At 43.2% G+C, this 23,353-nt stretch overlaps 1 protein-coding gene across 1 annotated transcript; it reads right to left on the reverse strand.

Annotated features, from left to right (window-relative positions):
* Positions 1 to 863: 863 nt before the first annotated feature.
* On the reverse strand, positions 864 to 22,985 carry dab1b (DAB adaptor protein 1b; the record flags this gene model as incomplete). Its single annotated transcript, XM_079224999.1, has 14 exons — positions 864 to 945; positions 1,326 to 1,431; positions 1,838 to 1,965; positions 3,300 to 3,947; positions 4,250 to 4,355; positions 4,607 to 4,654; positions 6,600 to 6,659; positions 8,214 to 8,279; positions 10,703 to 10,741; positions 11,203 to 11,322; positions 12,448 to 12,579; positions 14,414 to 14,512; positions 17,135 to 17,274; positions 22,916 to 22,985. The coding sequence occupies 13 exons, from the start codon at positions 22,983 to 22,985 to the stop codon at positions 1,342 to 1,344; spliced, it is 1,746 nt and encodes a 581-aa protein (XP_079081125.1). The 3' UTR covers positions 864 to 945; positions 1,326 to 1,341.
* Positions 22,986 to 23,353: the final 368 nt, after the last annotated feature.

Here is a 23,353-nt window from a genome sequence, read left to right on the forward strand (position 1 = left end):
TCTCAACAACCCAAACAGAAACAAAGATATGTTCGGAAATGAAAAATAAATGGCTGCAGAAGCGAAACAAACATCCAGACGTCAACAATGGAGGTGCTGGTAGGGCATTGTTTAAGAAAACCACAGGTAGTTGGCATCCAAGAGGCAGAGAGCTATCTTATGGCACAGAGGCTCAGGTATAGGGGACTGGGCAGATTCTTATTTACAAAATAGATGTTTGGCAAAGTTAACACATTGAGTCATATGATACCTCTAATGACTCAGCGTCATCAACTCAGAATTCACAGCTTATAAAATAAGAAAAAAGAAATACAAACTTTTTTAAAATTTGTTTCAGTTCTCGAAGGAAGCTGCAGAGAACAGTTTGGCTCACAGCTGAGTCCGCTGAATCCACATTAAGTCTGTTCATGCAAATGGGCGAATCGGTGGAGCAACACTATGAGAACATTTGGCAAATCCATCTGCTGTGCACAGTCTTTGCTGGTGGCGGTTGACAAACAAAGGTCAACCACATACAGTAGCACGCTGCTCCTCTTAAAAGGTTCCAAAAAAGAATTAGCATCATCAGTGTCACCGCGGCCGTTTAATGCATCCTCACAGGTATAAACTCATTAATCCGTAACAGGAGGAAGCAGTCGCCTCCTGCCGTAGGTTTCGGTCAAAGATCAAAGGTCACTTCCTGGTTGAAAGGTTTTTGATTGGACGGTAAAGCCGAAGTCTGGTTGTCATGCTTTGGAGTACATGTAGAGTATGTGGCCTCTAGAGGAAAGCAGATCCGAGGATAGCCAGCTTTTTACAGAACTGCCAAAATATCCTTTAAAGGTTGAAAAAACAGAACAAATCTGTGTAATCCAGCTGTGTGAGATGCTGCTGTTCACAGTCAGTCATCCTTCTCTTCTTCTCTTTCTCGTGAGCTTCTGTCTTGGCCTTAAGAGCTTCCATCCCCTAGAAGACAAACCAATTGACCAAATCATAAAGCTGCATTCCTGCAGTTACAAATCTCACCACCAGGTGGCAACTTTGTGCCTTCCCTGTCTTTCATTTGGTTGATACTGACAGGTATAATGACAGGAACATTGAACTAAACCAAGGCTCTTTCCCAAGCGGAAGCAAACCACTCATCGGCGAGGGGAAATAAGACAAATGGAAACATAAAGCAAATGAAATAACACGGAGCCGGGTTATGAAAAAAATCAAGGGGATGCGGGGGTGTGTGTTGTTGTACATTAGAGATGAAAAGACGCGTGGCGAAAATGCATGAAAGTTAAGGTAGGTCAGATGTATCAAACCCAGACATTAAAGAGAGTAGGGGACTGTGCACTCACTTGGTTTCGTGGTTCCCTAGCTGTCTTCCTGTGGACAGGTCTGATCCTGCGAAGGATCAGAAGCTCCACTCGGCACCGGAGAGATCGACCTTGCAACACCAGAGCCCTGAGAGAAAGAAAGGGAGAAAGCTGTACCATTTCTATTTTGCACATGACATGCTTTGGCAGAATCAGTTATCCTCCAGCATGTGAAGAGTGCATCTTTTTTCCTCTCACATTTTCCAGAAATACATCAGCAAAAGATTTAGGATAATTACTGAGACACATCATTTTACCTTGTTACATATGATCTAATCAAGACACTTAAATCATCTTTGACCTTTCGTGTTTAATTGGCTTGACATTTTGCTTTATAAAATGGGTAAAATCAATCTCATTTGGCCATATTAATTACGTGACATCCACTGTGTGTGTGATTACATGCAATGCACTTGTGAACAGATCATCTATGAGACAATAATAGATTATAGCATCGTGTCAGTCAGTTATTGACCCACAGGGGCGGAGCTCACCGATTGTTCCTCCTTGGAGTTGCTGCAGTTATCCTCTATGTCTACAGGGGAGGGATCTGTGGGGGGGTCACTGGCCTGGGAAGGGGGGCAGTCTGAAGACGAGCTCTGCTGAGGGGCTGGAGTAGATGCTGCGGAGAGAGGAAATAAGAAATGTTCAGTAAATACAACGAGAGGACATATAATGGGATTTTACTTTGTTTACTGAGTTTTGTTTAACGATAGTCTGCTCTGTGAATACATTTTAGCATCAAGCTGGTAATGTGCATAACCTGTACTGAGAAGCAATGGATTCAAATCCAGATCATGACCTTTATTGCATGTCATCCCTTTTACTTTCTTTTCTAAAATACCTGACATTGTGTATTCTGCACATTATCAAACAAAGCACAACTGTATTAACATGCACCCCTTCATACCTGTCTGATCTCCTTAAACCTTATATTCCATCCCGTGCTCTCCCCTCTCACAATACAGAGCTCCTTTCTGTTCCCAGAGTTAAAAAGAAGACAGCAGGCTGCAGGGCCTTTTCCTATCATACTCCCTGCAATAATATTCGTACGGACATCAGACAGTCTGGCTCTGTTGTGGCCTTTAAATCCAAACCTAAAACACATCTTTTCAGTTAGTTGCTTATTCTTATATACGTATGTTTGTCCTGAATATTGCAAACTTTCTGAAAACCACTGCATCTCTCTAACCCTCTGTGTGTTTGTTGGCACACAAGCACACAAGCCTCCAAGCTGTAGCTGTTGGTGCCTCATTCCAGATGTTTGGATCTGGATCTCCATAGATTTATCCTCATGTCTCTTTCTCCCTCGTGTGCATGTTGTCCTTGTCGCTCTCTCCATCTGAGAATGGTGTTCTTGAGCTTTGCTCTGTCCTGTTTCGGGGTCTCCATGGTTGAGAGGAGGTTGTGTGACTCAGGTCTGTTAGGTTAGGCAACACCTGCAGTTGTTCAGGGATCTTTATTCTTTCTATATGTTTACATGTTTAATGTTGTCATTGTGATTGTCCTTAGTGCATTTTCACTCTGTTGGTGTAATCTGTACACACAGCATGTATTGCAGTTTGTCTGCTCTTGGAGAGAGATCCTTCCTCAGATGCTCCTACTGTGGTTTCTTTCATTCACTGTTACTTTTTTTAATTTTTTTTTACTGCATTTCAAAGCAATCCATCCAATACTTTTGGAGAAATCTCACTCAAAACCGCAAATGTCAATATCATGGTGGCACTAGAGGAAAAGTCAAGGGATCATCAAAGTCAGGGGGATGTATCATCTGGGAACAATGAATTGGATATTGGATAGATGTTGAAATAGTCCAGCCTGTGACACTGCTATGAATAGGGACATCCAGCTAGAAAGGCTAATCATGTTTTTAGAAATGCTTTTCTAATAAAGTGGAACAGATGGAGGTTTAGTATGATGTATTCATGTAGGAAGACAGCAATTAAGAACACTTACGTGATTCAGTAGACGGTGATGTGGATGTCCCTGGGCTCAAGGTCATCCTAGAGAGATCAAGGTCACTACAGCTTCCTTCCTCTTCCTGGGTCGCAGCTGCTGAAGGTGGCAGCAGCTGACTGCAGACCAGTGTGTCCGGTACACTCATGAGGCCTGGGGTCCCACACCTGCTCACCCCTGCAGACGCAATGCCAGATCCCACACATGCTGCTCCGGCTCCTGACGTAGAGGGGCCCTCGCCTGCATCCGAGTCAAGGCAGAGGCCTTCCTTCCCCAGGCTCAGCTGCCTCAGAAGCAGGGCTGGGTCGGTCGTATGCTGGGGGCTGGTGATGGCAGAGGAGGGGGCCGACATGTCGCAGCCTTGGGGGCACATGGTGGTAATGGGTACTAGGCCTTGGAGCATGGCAGCTGGTATGGCGTGCCCTCCCACGCCCACGGTCTGGGCAGGCATGTAGGCTGCCATGGCCGCCCACTGCTGCTGAGTGGCTGGGAAAATGTTGGCCTGGCTCCAGATGAGAGGCTGACCACCAGGGAGGACCTGAGCCACTTGGAGGGGCCCCTGCACGGGGAAGGCCAGAGTCTGAGCCTGGGCAGGAAACGGCTGCTGCGCCCACTGAGCGGCCTGCACTGGACCCATGGTCATATAACCTGGAGCAGAAACAAGAGGAGGAGAACGAATGATGAAAGGATATTAATTGTTATCGTGGACAGGCACATTGTGAATGTTCTTGAATGTTCCTGAAAGACCAAAATGTCAATGGCTTTGCTAAAATATGCAAAATCACCAATATCTGTCCTTGAAGAAATATCGCTTGACAGTATCTCTGTGATACAGTCAATCTAGGCTTTTCACAAACTACACACCAAAGGAAGACATCCCCACCAGCACTTTATTCTCTTTTATGTTTCATATTGTGGGGAAAATGCAGCGTTTCAGTGCGGGCAGCTACCTGACGGCATAGAGGTGGGGCTGAAAGGGGCGTACAACTCAGCAGTGTGTTGCTGCTGCCGGCTGCTCCTGCTAGGGTCCAGTGTGTTGGCGGGGGATGGGGGCATCTGGTAGGCAAAGCACACGCACGCACATACAGATGTCACTACTATCAAAGTCACCTAAAAGTCACCATGCTGCACATTTATCTTAAATCCGCAGTACTGCCGGGTATTCGGGTAATTTAGATCTCTGCGACTGTCCGAATGCAATGATCTAACATGACAGATAAAATAATGTAAAATCACCATGCAGTTCTATCAACTTGTACCAATTGCACAAAGTTAATCATTGCTGGGTTTTGGGTTGCAGTACTCACCGAGGGTGGAGTGGACATGTCGCCGAAAAGATCAAAGTGGTTGATGTTCTGTGAGTCAAACCAAGGGGTAAAAGGAGAAAGAGAGACAAAATCCAGTGATACATCACGACAATGAGATTTGCACACTCATGAAACCTTGAATTCATCTCCAGATAGGATATGGGTGGGTAGGTGCGGGGAGTGAAATCTATTCATAAAGGCAGTTTGTGCTGTGGATGGCAAGAAACAACTATCCCCTCGTTTCATTATCAGAAAATGGATCTAAAATGAATCTTTCATGGTTCGCTATAATTGAATGGGTAAAAGGCTATTCAGTCCTATAAAACAGACTCTGATTAGATATTCTTATGTCTGCCAATCAGGAGGGGCCCCCATGAGAGCCCGGGCCACTTTATCATGCTGATTCTACTCCCGAGAGCAGATAAATACACAGAGGAGCGTGTTTATTTCATCAAATATATGAAAGGAAGAAGCTCCTGGAACCATCCAACCGAGACAATGAGGCCATCTCACCCTATAGGCAGACGTGACCCCTGCTCTAGTCCCCTCTGTTGTCTACTCAAACTACTTATTAAAGGAGAGGGGGACGCAGCTATGGAAGTCACTATGGAATGACTAAGTTGCATGAAATGTCTCTGGGGCCATGCACAAGCAGACAATGAATCACTGTAAAAAGCACAAAAACACACAGAACAAACAGGATTTGCATAAACATAACACATACATGAACAAACACACATATACAAAATAAAGAAAAAGAAAGAAAAAGGAGGAATCGCAGCAATCAGTGTCGCTGCTAACAGGGTGTTATGTCCTCCTTGAATAAGCCGGGACATGGCGGATTGCAGTTTGCACGGCACTTTGGAACCATTGAGGGTCACAGAATGAGTTTGAATTTGGAAAAAGGTAAACATTGTACACAGAGGTCTCTCCCTGCAGGCACTGACACACATCAGGGGAGCTCAAGGCTCTCAAAAAGCTCCAACTGAATGAACAGACAAGCAGTAACACTTAGAGATATGGAAGCGCTGCTACTTATACGGGCATGGGCTGTTTGGGTGAGATAGCGAGGGGGCCGGGAAAGTTTATCTGTTTGATATGCTGAGCAACAAGCACACAAACAGCGGAGAGCAGAGAAGCACGCTTGGGCTGTTTTCAGAAGTTGCATGGAAATTGTCTCTGGGTGAATGTTTGGCAAAACAGGCTTGAATGAATATTTGTATAGGCGATTTGAGAGATGTAACAGCGTTGTCACTGCATGGTGGTGAAGAACTCATGAAATCTATCAGGATGAGGTCAAATATATTTTCAGTTTAATGAAAGGGAGCAAAATCAGAAATACTTTTTGTGCCATTTTCTGAACAAAATACATTGCTATTCATTAAGATCCGGCTTTTATGAGTGTTTGGTGGATTTGATTGTATGTAGCCGCGACTACACTGCATGCAGCTCAACCCAAAACCCCACCTACAAACCTCTCATCTTCATCCTCTGAGGAAGATGGAACAGCCCCCCTTCATTTATCTAGTCAATCCGCCACCAGTCAGTTGGGACGGGCAAACAGACTCCAAGCTGATTTTGTCTCCATCTGGTCACGACATGCGTCAGATTCTGCACAAGATTGGATTTTGGATACAAAGCCTGCCCCTCTAATGTCCTGTGAAATTGCTGACATGTCTGACTTTGGTTGACCAATCAATTAGTCTTATCTCTTCAAGCATGCTCGGCATGACCAATGTAGCTTTGTTTCATAATCATCATCATCACCAAAAAGCGGATGCAGACATAGAACCCTGTCTGAGTCGTTCTGGGATTAGGAAATCCATTTCAGAGCCTGTAGGCTGTAATACATAACTAAAACTATGAAATATCGTAGAGCAAAATAATATGAATGGAGACTGCCAAAGGAGGCTTAAGGTACTTCCTTCAAGAGGATGTTAAAGAGAGGTTTGCAAGGGTAAGGGAACAAATGATAAAAAATAAAAACACCTACAGTCATGAAATGGCGTTTTGGGACATCATAGATCCCTTCCTTCTGCTGACCGGTTGGGACCTGCATTGGATTGGAGGTCGATTCAAACGTAAGTAACAGAGCAACACCTTTTTATGTTTTATTTTTAACAGGCTGGGGTTATTTTAAAAAAAACAGGAGTTTACAAAATCTGAAACATGTGTATAGAAAATACATCAATTTCGATTTAGTAATTTTTTTTAAAATGTCATTGTATCTTTTAGAGCAATGGGATTATGCAAATTCTACTGCTTTTTTTGTTGAATCAATTCTACTTAAATCAATATTGATTGCAAACAATGCTTGACTATGGTGCGTGCTGGTTCTGTGAGTATTAAGAAAGCCTATTGTTATGCTGCAACAGTATGTCTCAACTGGTTCATCTGACAAAACGAAAATTCCTCGGCTCTGGCCTCCTTTGTACATTTCTCTCACATTTATTCAAACTATCTGTTGCGCTTAACCTCGCTGCCTGTCTCCCTATCGCTCCCTCGACTAGTTAACTCTCCCCTACGCTTTCCTCAAGTCTATTGATCTTGTTTCATTCTGAGATCAAATGGCATGGCAAGTGATTAATCTCTCTCTCTGCATCTTTCATCTTCAGAGGAACGCAAGATACAGAGAGGCATAAAGAGGAGGAGGACGAAGAGGAGGAGGAGGAGGAGGGAGAGAAAGGGAGGGAGGGGGGGGGATAGGATTAAACCAAACGACAGGTCCCTGGAGTCCTAGCTGGTCCTTCAAATGGTCTAAATTCAAAAGGTTAAAGTGTTGGATATATAAAAAGAGCCTGGTATGCAGGCTTTGGGTGAACAACTGACCTTGACTCTTCTGCTGTTGTTTGTCATATTAAACATAAAGCTGCTGCTTTCTTTACTTTCATCTTTTTCAGCAATAATTCAAAGACGGATTCAACGATTGTTATGCTTAATATTTGCATTCTGTAATTACCTCCCTATATAGATGTGTTGTTCTTAGTGGGGAGTCTACCATTCCCATGCTGGATTCACAGAGGAACCGCAGCATGCATGTAATCAAGTAATTTTATCTCATTGATTGCCTAATTGTTTATTGTGCTCTCTCATCACACTGTATCGGAGCTGTATTTAGTTACTGCTAATGCAAATTAAACAGCTGATGCCGCTGCTTCAAATAAAAGTGGGCAACTGGCAAAACACGGGTTGCTTTTATTGCAAAGAAGGCACGGGAAAGGCAACATATTTGTCATTGCGGTGAGCGCTGATGTATTACAGAAAAATACATTTTCCCATTTTTCAACAGGGGATCAGTTTTAGTTATTGCAGGGAGTAATGGATTAAAATCTCATGGATTCTAACTATAATTTGAACATCCTAATATAACTCACAGCTTGATTTGGTTCTTTCCTACATGGCTTTTCATCTTCTGCCAAGTTAAAAGAGAAACCTTGGTTTGATCTATCTTTGAATCCCCAGAAAATCCTTTTTCCAAAAACCACTTTGCAACGTCTTACATGAATCTTGAAAGGTGCTATAAAGTCATGTTGTTAGTACTTTTACTATTATAATCTATCACAGGGTATGAAGAGGGAGAAAAAGGGGGCAATGCTTGTCTTTGTACCTGATAAACGCTCTCCTCTGACTGGGGGCCACGGAGGGGTTCGTGTCCAGCCTCAAACACTATGTACTACAGAACAGAAGTAGTGGGCAAGGCGTAGAGGTGCAGATAATAATGAGATGTGAAGACAAAGAGAAAGATTGGCATATACAACAGAGAGATACAACGAGGGAGTGATACATGACGAGAATAAATGAAAGCACAGGGGAGCGAGGATGGCGTCGAGTGGGGAGAGAAATGAGATCACGCATATGAAGGGTGTATCAAAAATGGGGCATGGGAAAGAGGAATGGGGAGATGTGGAAAGAAAGAAGAAAAAAAAGAGCGAGGTGGGAAGAGGAGAGAGCACAAGTATAATAGGTCAGGCAGTAGTTCAAAGCAATGTGGAGGTCTTAGCTGGAGGTCTCCCTTCAACATCAGCAATATGATGCTCCACCTCTTTGAGAGGAAATAGACCCAGACGTCAGGTTATTCGCTTGAGATCTATAAGTGATGTCTCGGATCAGTCAGTATCTCCTCTTAAGATTGATGGTAATAAATGCCTTTATGGATCTCGATGTAAAACAATAGTTTGACAGCTTTGGAAATACATGTATTCACTTTTTTGAGAGTAAGATAAATTCCCTTTCTCATATTTGTATGGTAAATATGGAGCTGGAGCCAGCAGCTGATTGGCTTAGTTTAGCATTCAGACTGGAAACGGGGAAAAGCTAGCCTACTCTGTCCGATTGTAATACAAGTAGGCAGTGTTAAGTTTGTCAACAACCTATTTTTCTTGACATGAACACAGACAAATTCTCCACTGAAAACAATAATTATGACAAATAACTTCATTTTTCGTCAATAAATAAATACTAAACGACAAAGTGAAGGACGGAAGAAGGAAGTCTTATTAAACAACTTGCATTCATCTGCGGAATCACACACCGTCATCGACACCCAAAACTATGTCTGGTTCAGAAGTTGAGCTGTTTGACCTGATGCACTCCCATCAGTAATGTTATGTCTCTGTCAGAAATGCTATCTGACATTACCAGTTCTTGGAAGAACCAGATTTATGCACTAAAATATTCTACAATCCACTCAGAATCAAGAACAAAAAAGTTGTCATAGACTACAAAAACATGCAGGCAGCAAACTGACATTTATTAAAAGGTAAGTAAACGTAACGTCACAAGGGGCTGTGGATGTAATGTTAACATTAGGGCCAGTCTTCAATAAAAGTAATGAGTAATTTGTAGGATTAATGTCACAGTCAACCTTCTAAATCTTCCCGAAATAAATAACGCTGCGTTAACCAAAGTTTTAGCTTCTCTTCTCAATCTTAACCCAAAAAACAAACAGAACTTTAATGACCAAGTGAGTAAATTATCTTCTGAACGATCAGCTGCTCTAAGGGACGAGAACAGGCAGAAGTTAAAGTGAATGCTCGGCGAGCAGGAACGACAGAAAGTGAGTGGTTTTAAAATGACAACTGGATTCACAGAGTAAAAGCAACATGGGCGGTTTGTGTGTGTGTGTGTAAACGGGGCATTTACCATTAACCTTGTGACGAATGAGAACGTCACCTGTCACCCATAGGTAACAGTACACAACAAAAAATGCTCAAAATGCTTTGAAGACAAAATAAATATTCCAATTTTAGTCAAAAGACTAATACAAAATAAAAATCAATTGCCAACGTTAACACTGCAGATCGGATTAGGTGCTGGTAGGTGAATTTTGTTATCTTTGGACAGACAAAGCTAACTGTTTCCCCCTGTTTCCAGCTTTTGTGCTAAGTTAGGCTAATTAGCTGCTGGCTCCAGATACACATTCACTGCGCAGACACGAGAGTGGTATTGACCTTATCAGCGAGAAAGTGTCAAGAACAAGTGTATTTCCCAAAATGTCAAAGTACTCCTTCAAGATTCTGGTCACAGTCTGGAGTTTTGTCAACCAACATCAACATAATCGGAAGCTGCAAATGGAATGACTTTATGCAAGACACACTTTAAGAGCAAAGAACAGAGGTGATCTGAGAGGTGGTTGGACGTACCACTGAACATAGCATTCAGAGTAAGAGTTAGTGTTGTCTGTATTCAGTGTGAGCAAACACAGAGAAAAAAACAAACATGTACAGCCAAATAAATGCACGGGGCAGAAAGGAGGGAGGGGTAACAATCAGTCAGGGGGGCATGTCTTTGGGAGAAATCAGAACATTGACACAGATCAACTTAAAAAATATGGTTTTACAACACTGCACTGGCAAATGGGAGTTGAATGGTTGAACAAAACTGTCCACTAGGATGGTCTACTGTGTATTACCGGAATGGTGGAATATAATGAATCATTAATTCAAGCAAATCAGTGACTGGAGGAGATATTAAAATGTATGCTTACTATTTTTTACTTTTTATTCCAAGCTTTAAGAGTGAAAACAGCACCAGTGAAGCTAGAAAAGCATCAAGATCTGCAGTGTTTCTTTCCTGCTTGTGTGCCTCCGGACCTACCTGGTAAACTGGATCGTCCACTTCGTCCTCCAAGATGGTCTGTGTAGTGGTGGGACAGAAGGCAGATGACACATTTTGTTTTTCATCAGTAAGACAGTGCCACCCAATTTAGAGTCTCATTAGAAAGTAAATGGAAGGACGGAAAACAACGCAAAAAAAAAAATACATTCATCTCAGTTCGTCGTTACCTGCCAGGGAACATAATTACACACTCACAGCTTGTTTTAATGAAACAGCGATTTGGGACACACACCAACGCGTGCGTTTCCTGTCACACATACCTGAGTCCATATTTAAAAAAGCATCTAAACCTGTTGCATTTCATTATATTTTGATATTAGAACATAGAAATCATTGATGCAGACAATCACATTTCAGTAGAAGCTCGAGAGTGTTAAGATTTTTGTCGTGTGAATGAATTGCAGGCTGAGTTATAACGTGTGATCTCGCCTCCGAATGTGAAACAAAACTGAGGAAAAAGCGGAAATGTGCCGTCCTACCTGGTAGACCGCCTGCTCACACTGTTTGTCCTTCTGGGCCTTCTTCTCCATCTCCTCCCGCTGTTTAATGTCGTAGATGAGCGTGAAAAGGTCGCGCAGGTCAATAATGAGTGGCTCCGCCTGCATGAGAGGAAGAGGAAGAAGATAATGTGGAAAATCAAGTAGTGGGAATTAAGAAATGTGAGGAAATGGACAAATAAAAAGAGTGATGCAGGGAAAGAAGGGCACAGTAAGATGAAGAACAATGTTTGGGAAGATGAACATGTGTCGTCAAGCAGGCAGAAACAGAGATGTAAGAGGGAAATAAGGCAGGAAATTATCTTAAAATCTTCAGGAGTAACGTTAGAAAACAAATAGTAAACAGAATTCTGAGGTGACTAAGACTTGATTCAACTGTGTTACCCTCAACAACTTCATGAATATGTTATATTATGAGGAGTGACCTTTATAAATTGTTTATTATTTTATTATGTATTTATTCAAATATTCATGTTATTTTTAGTCAGCCAACTCACGGAGAATATATTATGTGAATGCAGAATATGAAGATGTTTGGTTCTGACCTCGTCACAAGGAAACAAGCTCAGGACAGTGATGACAACAGTTAACCCTCAATCAAACAACTCAATTTCTACTTGTTTACTGAGTATCTATCTGGTCAACTGGTGCCTTGTAAACAAACCTGACCTGAAAATAAGAAGTAGAGTCTCCCATTAACGATGTGCATTTTAATATTGGCAGCGGTGTCTTAGATTAGACAACAAGGTGGTGTTAAAATGACAGTTTCCTGTTACTGAAGTTACTGAACTGACCTACACATCACAGCAGTCCTCCTCCAGCAGCAGCTGAAGATGTAGATTAAACAAAAGTGTGCACATCTGTAGGCGTGAGACTTGGACTTGAGTCAACCTTGACAGAAAGGAGGACTTGACTGCCTATAAACTTGATTTGAGACTTGAATGCAAAGTGACGTCTCCAATTTTAATCAAAGCGTTTTTGAGAGTGCAGGGAATGCCTTGCACAGCTGCACAAGCACACAGCTTGAATATGTAATTGTTATGCCTACTGTATGCATTGCATGGTCTTGGTCTCAGCTATGTAAACACGCTCTTTAGTTAACTCAGCTTCGCTTGAAAACGTTCAAGTTCAAGTATCAAGTCCTTGAACTGCCCTTAAGGACTTGAGACTTGACTAGGACTTGCATAAAATAACTTTTCGACAGCTCTACTGTGGAAAGGTACCTACCGACTGTGCATTCTTGATGGCCACAAACTTATGGTGGCCCTCCTTCCCGCAGACGTAGCCAAAGGCCCGATTGTCCCTAGTGTCCTTGGCGATGTAGCTGATCTCGTGGACTGAGTGGTGATGCATGAGCACCTATATAGCAGAGATGTTAAATGTTACAGCAAAGACCATGTGGGCCTGGTGAAATAGGGTTTTCACACAATCAACTCTTTGTCTTCCACCCTTGAAATATGAAAAAAAGCCTATGCCTTGTTTCATTCCTGCGTACAATAACTGTAAACTGTAACTGAAAAGTGGGCCAAACCTATTTAAACATCTTTGCATATTGTTGAGCCAAATGCAATTAACCAACACAGAGGGAGGAGAGATTCAAGGTAGTTAAAATCACTACACAGTACTGTATAGATACTATAGTTACTACAGCACTTGTAATCCAGCGGCATGATGTTTGTTTTGTGCTGTTCTATCGGATTGGGTTACATCTCGTTATTTATGCCAATCTTTGATATCGGCAGGATTTGAGATGCTGGGAAATTTAGTGGTTGAGAAAAACTTAATTCCATCCCATTTCCAAAAACTACTGTATGATGCATTCACAACATTTCTGACTTAAAGATAACTAATTGACAAAAAGAAGACACCCCAAAAAGCTCACAAAACATAAATACGCACCCGTAGATACATACTGGGAGTAATTCGGCTGCCACTCCACTATTAGCAGAGATACGCTTAAGCACTGAGGAGGAACTTTCGTTTTAACATTAGCCAAAATTCAGCGGGGAGCGTCGCTAGCAATGCCTCAGATTAATGTATAATACAAAACTAATATGACTAGTCTTCGATTCAGCAGAGAATCATGTCAGCTTCACATAAAGTATTTCCATCTGAAAGCTTGCTGATGCTGCCTGCCTAACTCAAGAGGGATATTAAGTGTGGATGGTTATTTACTACCAGTAATCAGTAAATAAAATGGGAAGCATTAGGGGGCATGATTTCCAAAACAACAAATGAGCTTGTCAAAAGCTGGTGAGCTGACTGGTGGTGGCTGGAGGCTTAATGTTCTTTTTCATTACCGGCTAAAGACACACCACCATTACCACCAGTCATATTGAGAAGAGATGTTGTCAAAGATGGGTGTTTTTTGGGGAGAAGACCACAGTTGGTGGTGGGGTGGAGATCAGCAGCCACAGGACAAACACTGTTGCATTATTATCAGTTTAGCTCTAATGACAGCTGAGGTGGAGCCGTGGTGTAATTAGCATTAGCGGTAATGATCATTAAGGGGTGGAACTGAGTGCTAATTATCGGTTAGCGCTGATGAGCAGAGTGGGCCTATCTAGCCAACACTACGCCCCAGGACGGGGGAGAGCCGAGCCCCTCGATCATCCTGTAATGGAACAGCAGGCCTCTGAGTCCGCCAGAGGGATGAAAGCCAGTGTGGAGGCGGAAAACGCCCGTCTCATAACATCACCATAACATTGCTCACTGTGCTATCATTAACAGGCAGACCGGGCCTGGGTGATCTTAAGTAGGTCCTGCAGTATACCACTAATCTTACTACGGTGTTAAACCAGTTTACTCAAATATCAAATGGAAGACCTGTAATTGAATGCTCTCAAGTTGAATCTTTATGAGCTAAAGGGCAAAATGTCCAGTGGAAAGCATGTTATTGCATATTTTGCATTGATATTCGGATAGGAATTTGGACCTCCAAAGTGATGGAATTTTTTTGATTTCAGCACAACCTTGTGAATCATCTTCCTTCTGCACAGATATTGCAGTCAAACTAATAAGTCAACTGTGCCAACCAGGCTAACAAGATGGCGGCCCTGGCAGCCGCTGTGAACTGAACCGTGCCAGCGTCTGCCCTCTGGATGTCCTATACTGTAGGTTCACACTACAGCAGCTGGCAGAGGCCTCACAGTGCAGCTCTGCCACTAGGCTTACTCCCTGACATGCTACTCACCCCTGATCTTTCACAGTAAATCTTGATCCCGCCGAAAGAGACCGTCAAGAACACTCTCTGCTTGTGCTCCCCTTTGGAACGTGCCGAGGAAGCCATTCCCTGCAGGAGATTAAAGGAAAGGACATGTGAAGATGAAAGGATATGAGCTCAGCGAGGGAGACCGTGAGCCTTTTTCTCTTCCGACTCAGGTGAGTGTGACAGTGGGAGATGGGGGGAGAGATTTTGGTGGGGGGGTGGGGAAGGGTTAGGGTGACAGGAGTTACATAAGGTGTGATAGGACAGAATGTTCTTTCAAGTGCCATTTCTTGAAGCTTCACTCTCAGAGGAATTCACACGTCGAATTGTGCAGCGGGTCTTATTATTGCGGAAGATTTTTTTCCCTCAAGCACCTTTTTTCTCTCCCTTTTCTTGAAGTAGGTTTACTGCACTTCAACGTGACATGCACAAGTGCTAGCTAACAACAATAGGGTGAGATTTGCTGACAGAATGGATCGCGCTGCTGACCGATCAACTCGCCCCGACAACTTCACATAGTGCTGACTAAACAGCCAATCCAGCCTTTGAAATGTTTTCCCCCATGGACCTCAGTAGCTCCTCTTTTCTTATATTCTCAGCTCTAATAAAGAAAACAATTAACATTTCCACCATGTTCTATTTTACGCGACCTGTGTGCTTGACATGTCTTTCACAGAACAAAGCCTGTAGGAGTAGAGGAGAGGGGAAAAGAGGAGAGCAGATAAGAGGAGAAGAAAGAACTGTCTTCTGTGCTGAACACGTCTGACAAACCTGCAGGCCCAGTAACGTTAATCAGCGGTCAACCTCTTCTGTACATCAGATTTTTTTTTCTTATAAGGATTAGCTCATATTTAAAACCCAAGCCACAACAGGTCACATTAATCATCATTAAGCTCTGCTTCTGCAGGGAGATGTTAAAGGAAGAAGATCTTTTCATCTGTCCATACATAAATGTACATATATAGGAGAAAAAGAGGACCTGAAGGAACAAAGAGAGTATACAAATGGAAAGGGTAAAGAGAGGCGGACAAAGAGCAGAACAAGTAACAGGGATAAGGAAGAGATGAAGTAAGTGAGAGAGAGGCGGGAGGGCGGGAGAGTCGATGGATGTTGTCAATCAGCAATCGGCTTCTCCATTTGGTGGATTAGTCCTCAAGGCAACAAGAGGCAGCTCAATAGAGACCCCGTCCCCTCCTGTATCCCCTCTCCAGATCATAGCAGGTCTGTATCGACTGCTCCATTGAGTGTAACTGGCGAGTAGCTGGTGACTACTGGAGTCATATAGAGGGCACTGCTGAAATGTCAGACGGGGAAAAAGTTGTTTTATTGGACATATCCCTTGGAATGGATATGGGTGACGAGAGACTTTGCCTTCCAGCTATCCTGCTCTACTTATGGGGCTTCCCACACATTTAAACTCCAGTGAAGTGTGTGAGAAGACACTTGAAAAGCCATGCGTATATATGTCCTTTTTTGGAGGAGGATTTATCCCGTAGCCACCTACTGCAAAGATGCTTACGTGCTTCTTTTTTCCCAACAAAGAGGGTGATAAGTACTTCCTTCCTTTTACTGTGGAGCCAGTAAACATAGCTGGCATTAAAGAGGATACAGAATAAACTTTAGAAAAGAGGAAGAAAACTATTTCTGAGTAATATGTAATTTATCTTGATAATTGACTGTTAGCTAAACCACTCCCAAACAACAATTGTCCAATCATAACTTAGCAACCAGGTCTGTTAAGATTTCTCCAAATGTTGAAGCGGTGTGCATTTGGCTCTATTAACAGCAATACTCAACATTTACATCTGGACATTTGGTTTCAGCTTCAGCCTTCTGGTACAATATACTGTGTGTAGCCATCAAGTGCACAATTAAGTCCACTTTTAAGCCAAGTCATACAGCTTATGTTAATGTAATTAGGTTACATCTGCTCGTCTCAGTCGTCATTTCAACTGATGAAATTGACGTTGTCAAGGTAAACGGTTCCTGTGCGAGAACAGAAAAGTAGTAAGTACATTTTAGCACATCTCTTCTGAGTTTGACCTATTTTACTTGCAACATTCTGTCACATTATCACAGTTTGCATATGTGCTACAAGTATAACGTCGTGGACTTTGTTGCAAAAATAGTAAGCTGTGACTGACATGATAAAACATTCAAGAGGCAGACATATGGGAGGGGGGCGGGGGGCATCTTAACATAGGAAGCCAGTTTGCCTCTGAGGTCAATAGCCTGTATGAATAAATGCAGAGAGCTAAAAATACTGCAGCCTATTAGAGGGAAAATAAAGTACAAAGCTGCTACTATTTTGCAAAAGATATAAACCCAACCTTACAGTAGCTCCATGACTAAGGGCTACCGGAAAATATGGTTGGACTTTTATTTGTACTTTTTATTTGTTAGTTGTTTTATTTGTTCCGTCTGGTCAGGTCTTTACAGAGCTTCAGTGAGTCATACACGGGACAAGACAGCTCCCATGACTCAGACAATACAGAATGTCTTTTCCAAATCTGACCATGATGAGGGAAGAAGCTCAATGATGTCCACACACACACACACACACACACACACACACACACACACACACACACACACACACACACACACACACACACACACACACACACACACACACACACACACACACACAGACAAACAGACAGACAGACAGACAGGATAGACAGACAGACAGACAGAAGTCTGCACCTTCAGCTTCATCATGGAGTCCTGGCACAGCTTGTCCCCGCGCGCCGCAGTCACTTCATCAATCCCGATCAGCTTGGCCTTGTAGCGCACGCCATCTCCACGGAAACGCTTAATAAGCCCCGCCTCACTGCGGTCCTGACCTGCGGCGGGACAGCAAAAAAGAAGATGAGAAATAAGGAGAAAATGAAAGCAAGTGATTACAGGAAGCAAGGATGTGAGCTCAACTGAACCCTACAACTTTAGCATCATGCCCTGCTTGAGGTATAGAGGCTAGTGTGTGTGCGTGTGTGTGTGTGTGTGTGTGTGTGTGTGTGTGAGAGAGAGGGAAAGTGGTATAAATATTTATGGAATAGGAAATGCAGAATGAATTGCAAATTAGCAGCAGTGAGCAAAGATTGAAAGAAAATTGAACTTGAGATTGAAAATGAAGCTGGATGTGGACTAAATGAGAAAACAACTGGAACATTGATAACACTCTGCCATCATCCATTGCAGGGCATTGTGGGGCATTCACATTGAAAGCTCGGGTGGAAGGTTACGAGGTGGTTTAGGGGGGGGGCTTGCACTCCTACGCCTCGCCCACGCTCACAGTTCCCATGGGTGCTATTGGTGGTGACAAACCAGCTTGAATGGCTGCTATTGAGAGGAATCCTCTCGGTCCAGCGGTCACCCATAATCCACCAGGCCCTCCCTGGGTGATGGATGTTGGGTGGTGGGCTGGTGGTGTGAGACAGGAGGGCATTTGCAAATGTGTGTACGGCTGGCCTTGGGCTTTATAATTTCACCCTCACCCTCTTCCGCCCATCCCTGTTACTGATTATTCGTTCTGTCAATCTCTGTGACTGCCCCGACACCACCTTGACACAGACACCTTTCTCATTTTTGTCTCCGTGTCATCTGTCGTCGGACTGTTTTTTATTATGAGAGTGCAAGCCTCCTGCGGCGTCTTGAGCTCCTACAGTGTATAAACAAACCCTTCGTAATCTCTGCCGGTTTTGTCAGCCTAAAAACACCGTTTACCGCTGGCTGCTGGATTTACATGACGAGATAGCAGGATTTCAAAAATCAAGGTCACCCTAAAAAAACTGTTTTCAAGCCCCCTGCACACTCAATTCTAGGTCAAGAGCCCGTACAGTACAATCAGTTAACGGCACAGTTAAGTGGCTGGCTAAGCTGTGTGCGAGAAGAGAAGAAGGTGTAATATGCCTAACAGAGACTGTCGGGCTGCACTCAAAGACAGTATTACACCAAAATGACCTCATTCCACCCAGCAACACATAGTCTCCATCCCTACTACGTCTAACACAAATGGAATTTCTTCCATCTCTTCAATTTCCAAAGAAAAATCAAGAAGACATTTTCTTCTTCAAGTGCAAATTAAGTGGCTTGTGCAAATGGGTAAAAAACGTCCATGTTTGAATGCAGGCACTTGTCTTGGCTATGCATACCCTCTCACTAATTCATGAGGGAACAATTCTCTAAAGGGGGGGGGGCTTGATGATGCTAAAGTCATTAAAGTCTCTTCACAAGTGAATGTCAAATCTGGTTCTAATTCAGACTTGTTTCTAAGCCAGAGGATAATGAGTGTTATATACAGCCACCGTGTTCCTCTGAACATTAACCAGCTTGGCATGCACACAGCAACCATGTGGAGAGATTACTATTCCCACTTAGATGACAAACTCCCTAAAAAGACAAACGGTATGAATTGCTATGTGTGTGCTGTTGCTTAAACCCTGCAGGACAGAAACTCCTACGATAATTATTGCTGTACCTCATTCAACCTATCCCTCATACAGTGACTGGGGCCTATTCATACAGTATTTTGTATTCCATCCAGATTTTACTGACTCATACACTAATGTAATGTAAAATGCATGCTGCTCCAGTTGCATTTTAAACACGAACGTTCCAATTCAGTGCAGCTCTCTCAGATGAGCTTTAACCAGATGTTCTGTGCCATTTGTTTCTTTACATACAGCTCCCCTAATAACACTTCAGGAGAGATTTAGAGGTTTATGCACAGATCCTCAAAAAAGTAGGCCTTGCATACCCAATGAGAGTCTTGACACAGTGGCATAACTCGTACGCTACGTGCTCTGGGTTCAGAACAAGAAGAGCGAGTGTGCTGTATTTGAAAACTAAAGAGCTGCGGGGCGTGCTGTTTCATGTTGTTACTTTTACTGTAAGAAAGGAGAAGAGAGCGGGAGAAGGTGCATGTGTGTGTGTGTGTGTGTGTGTGTGTGTGTGTGTGTGTGTGTGTGTGTGTGTGTGTGTGTGTGTGTGTGTGTGTGTGTGTGTGTGTGTGTGAGGGGGGTGACACATATTCCTCTGGCTTTCTGGATTTACAATTACCCAAGGTTGAATGGTCCTCACAATATTTCTGGCCCATACACCTGATGTTCATAATTTGTCTGACAGAGGGCTGCCTAAAGCATGGTCAGCATCTAAGTGTATCCTACACATAGGACAACATGCCTGCCATTTGGGCGTCCTGGTGGTCTGAGATGCATGAATCCTAGGTTAGAATTCAGCAAGGGACCTTCGTCACACTCTTCTCCCCACAATATTCCCTGTTGCCGCAACATTTCAATGACTTAATGAAGCCATAAAATAGCCAAATCTTCGAAAATGGCCTCAAATCAAACGCTACCCTCACCCACCCAGGCCCTGCACCAGGACCATGGAGAGAACAATTACTGTTTGCCCTACTCCATACTGTTTCAGGGCTTGTCTCTGATCACAGTGTTGCATCCTCCTCCTTCCCACACTAGAATGGGGACAGTGAAGAGACAGATGGCAACAGATGGAGAGTCAGAAGTGCCCCTCCAGATATAAGGACTTGGCAACAAGGAACTTATTGTTGGGGATCTGGGCATCGAGACAGCTTAACCTTTGAACTGTTCTGAGTGTGTATCTGTCTCTTCCTGTCAATATCCCTGTAGGTCCACACACGCAATGTATTAAGAGGCGATGCCTGCTGAGTCATGGGCACACCTACATGCAATGTACAATGTCAACCATTATAAAAGGAAAACACTATGTATGTCCTCTCAGCGCGGGGGGCTGATGACTTTAAGCAGCAGCAAACAGAATGATGTCTGAGGAAGGCAAATCTGTCCCTGCCATCTGCCTCTCCCATGTGCACGAAATAACTTCCATCAGGCGATACACACTTACAAACACTAACAGCACCAGGCGTTCCCTCGTCCTACCCACACGGAAGTCAAAATTCCTTACACAACAGATTGAGATTTTGGTTTAATGACTAATCGTTAAAGCAGCCACAGAGTTAATGAGGGGCATTGTGCACATCGTCAATGCAGTGGACAGACCATGGGGTCACACGCAGGTATTGATGTGTGCTGATTGGTGAGATCATTCTTTAGGTCGGGGCTCCACAATGATGCTATTATCACACTCATGGTGAAGCGGTGGGATGAACAGTTGGATAAGCGCACCAGAATATGATTAGGTCAAATGTGGGAAATAGTGTTTGAATAGGGTGAAATAGTGACTATTTGTTCTGCCTCTGACAATCTTTGCAATCAGTGCTATACATTTAGTGTGAGAGGTGACTTGTGATGTGATCTTTTTTGCCTCCCTCCGTCTCTTTCTCTGTCCATCTGCCACCGTCTCCGTCCTCTCTTTCAATGTCTCTCTGTGCACTTTCCTCGCCTCTATTTTTGAAATGGATTCATTTTTTGCACACAGATTACAGTGGGAGAGCAACAGTTGCTATGGAGATAGAGCAAAGGCAGGCATGTTGATGGATGGAGGGGGTTTTGACTTTACCATGACAGCCACAGTTTGCTGCTGTAAATGATTTTTTGAAAAGAATGAAAAGTGCTATGACTTTCCAAAAATGAAACAGAAGATTCTGTTCAGTATCACTCAACTGCTCTGAAATACATTGTTCAAGTGAATTATGAATCAATAGGTAAAAAAAAGCAGCATATGCATTAAACGATGAGGCTGGAAATATACCAGATTTTCCTAATTATCAACAAATCCCATAAAAAGACCAAAACCCACAATTACCTTACCCTTCCAACAGGTGTCTGTGTAGACATCAAAAAACAGAATTGGGCAATACAAGGTATTGAGTAACACATTATACTGAAGTGATAACACTTTGTAACGGATTAAGTTTTAAGTTTAGTACATTTTCAATCATTTTGGTAAATAAGCTTTCTGGCTTGTGTATGTTGAGGAGACTGCTCTTATATGTGTGCATTACACATAAAGCTAAAGGCTTGAGAGTGTATCTTAGATTAGCATGGGTAAGCAGGGAGCCCGGCCATGTTGACAAGACTTCAGTCCACTTCACATTTCCAATTACTTGCAACAATGTTAAATGAACTACACTGTTGCACTGAGGCACATGGTCCTTCATGGCAATGAATACTGTCATTGTGGAATTTGAAAGTCAAATCCCATATATACCATCATACTGCACTAGTTAGTCCTGTTTGAGTAACAAATGCTAAAAACTACAGATCTCTGCTGTTTAAGAAAATGATTTACCCTTTCAAAAAGAGTTATAAATAACAAAAAAAGATGGGGGTGAATGTAACGAACAGGGGAGGAGAAGTCGGAAAGACTTACACATGCATGGTTTGGGTCTTGGGAATTATTGACATGATGAAAAATATAAAATAACAGCAATCTTATCTTTTAAACCACACCAATTTCTTGGTGTGGTTTAAAAGATAAGATTGCTGTTATTTGCTGCAGCTTCCCAGCCATATGAATAAATAGAGCTTTGTCTAAATACATGCATGATCAACCTGCTCCTCAGCAGTGTCCTTCACCTGCTCCCAAGCCTCCTCACAAACACCACTGGCTGCGCTGCATGTATTTATGATGCCCCATTTCCATTTATATTGATCTAAATAGCGTCCTTACTGATTGTGACAATGGTCCCTGCAGCACATGTGATTAACATGATACAGTCAGGGGCTGATAGCCTGCACTGATAGCCCGCCACATGGCCACGTGTGTAATAGCCCCCTCACTCTGCTCTCCTCCTCCACTTAACTCAAATCAATGGGCCCTCCTCCAGCCTGGCCATTTATCTGAGCAAGCTGACAGGGCCAGTGAAACAGCCACAGAGGACCTGGCCCCGCGGCCTCGTTACAGCCAGCCCGCAGAAGTCAGATTTACTGGACTAGCTGGAGTGGCTTTATTCATGGTCGGAAAATGAGTAAAAAAAAGAAATGAAGAGAGGCAGGGCCAACGAGAAAAGCATACTCTTCTTGCTCACTCCCCCTCCCTGTGGATCTTGTTCTTTCTCCCTCTCTATCTCCTCTTCTTTTCTCCCCTCAGCCATTTCAATCCCATTTCAATCTCCCAGAGAAGTTACAGAGAAAGCCTCGTCCTCTTACATCACTTATCCTGTTCATCAAAGCGACAGGGTGTGAATTACCCCGTCCATGACACCTAAATCATGGCGCTACCATACCCTGGGGCTACATGGAATAGCTGTTACTACAGCTGGATCTTCTCTGCGAACTTGACTGAGAGAGGTTTTTATCCATGTGGTCCAGTTTTATTGAGCTCCATCCAAACATGATTTTACGTTACGTTCGCTGTCTGCCAAACACGAGGAAGCTGGCAGTTTCCCATTTTGCCTAGACTCTCCCTACACTCCCCTACATACTTCTTTTAAATATTTTTTCTTCAACATCATATATATCCGACATTGTTTATACATTACAGAATAGTTGTATGCATTACTGAGGCAATGTTAGAGAGTTTGCAAAGCAGCATCTAACGTACCTTTGATCCTCCTGGACTCCTTTCGCTGGCTGGTTTTGACACCCGGCTGTAGCTCGGCCTCCGCTGACATCCTCCACTGCTGGGTCCCTTGTCCTGCTCACAGCAGATCCACCATGGGTTAGCAGCACACTAGCTAATCCTCCCAACTCCCAGTGTCCAATTCCCACACACTCCAGTCTTTCTTACAGCCGCTCTTTGGGGGAGAAAATCTCATTCAAATCCATGATGAGATGTCTGGTACTCCTCAATAAATGAAGATCCAGCATTGATGACTACCCTCCGTCACTATTGGCCCATGGTGTTTGAGGATTGCTGAACCACACATGAAAAGATGGTTGGTTTATGAGCTGTGTGATCCTCTCGAGAGCAGCCTCAGATGAGATTTGACATCTTCTGGAGTGTACCTGAGTTCTCTCCTTGAAGGTCAAGTATCACATG

This window comes from Taurulus bubalis (genome assembly GCF_910589615.1).
Source record: "Taurulus bubalis genome assembly, chromosome: 1".
NCBI classification, from domain to species: Eukaryota; Metazoa; Chordata; class Actinopteri; order Perciformes; family Cottidae; genus Taurulus; species Taurulus bubalis.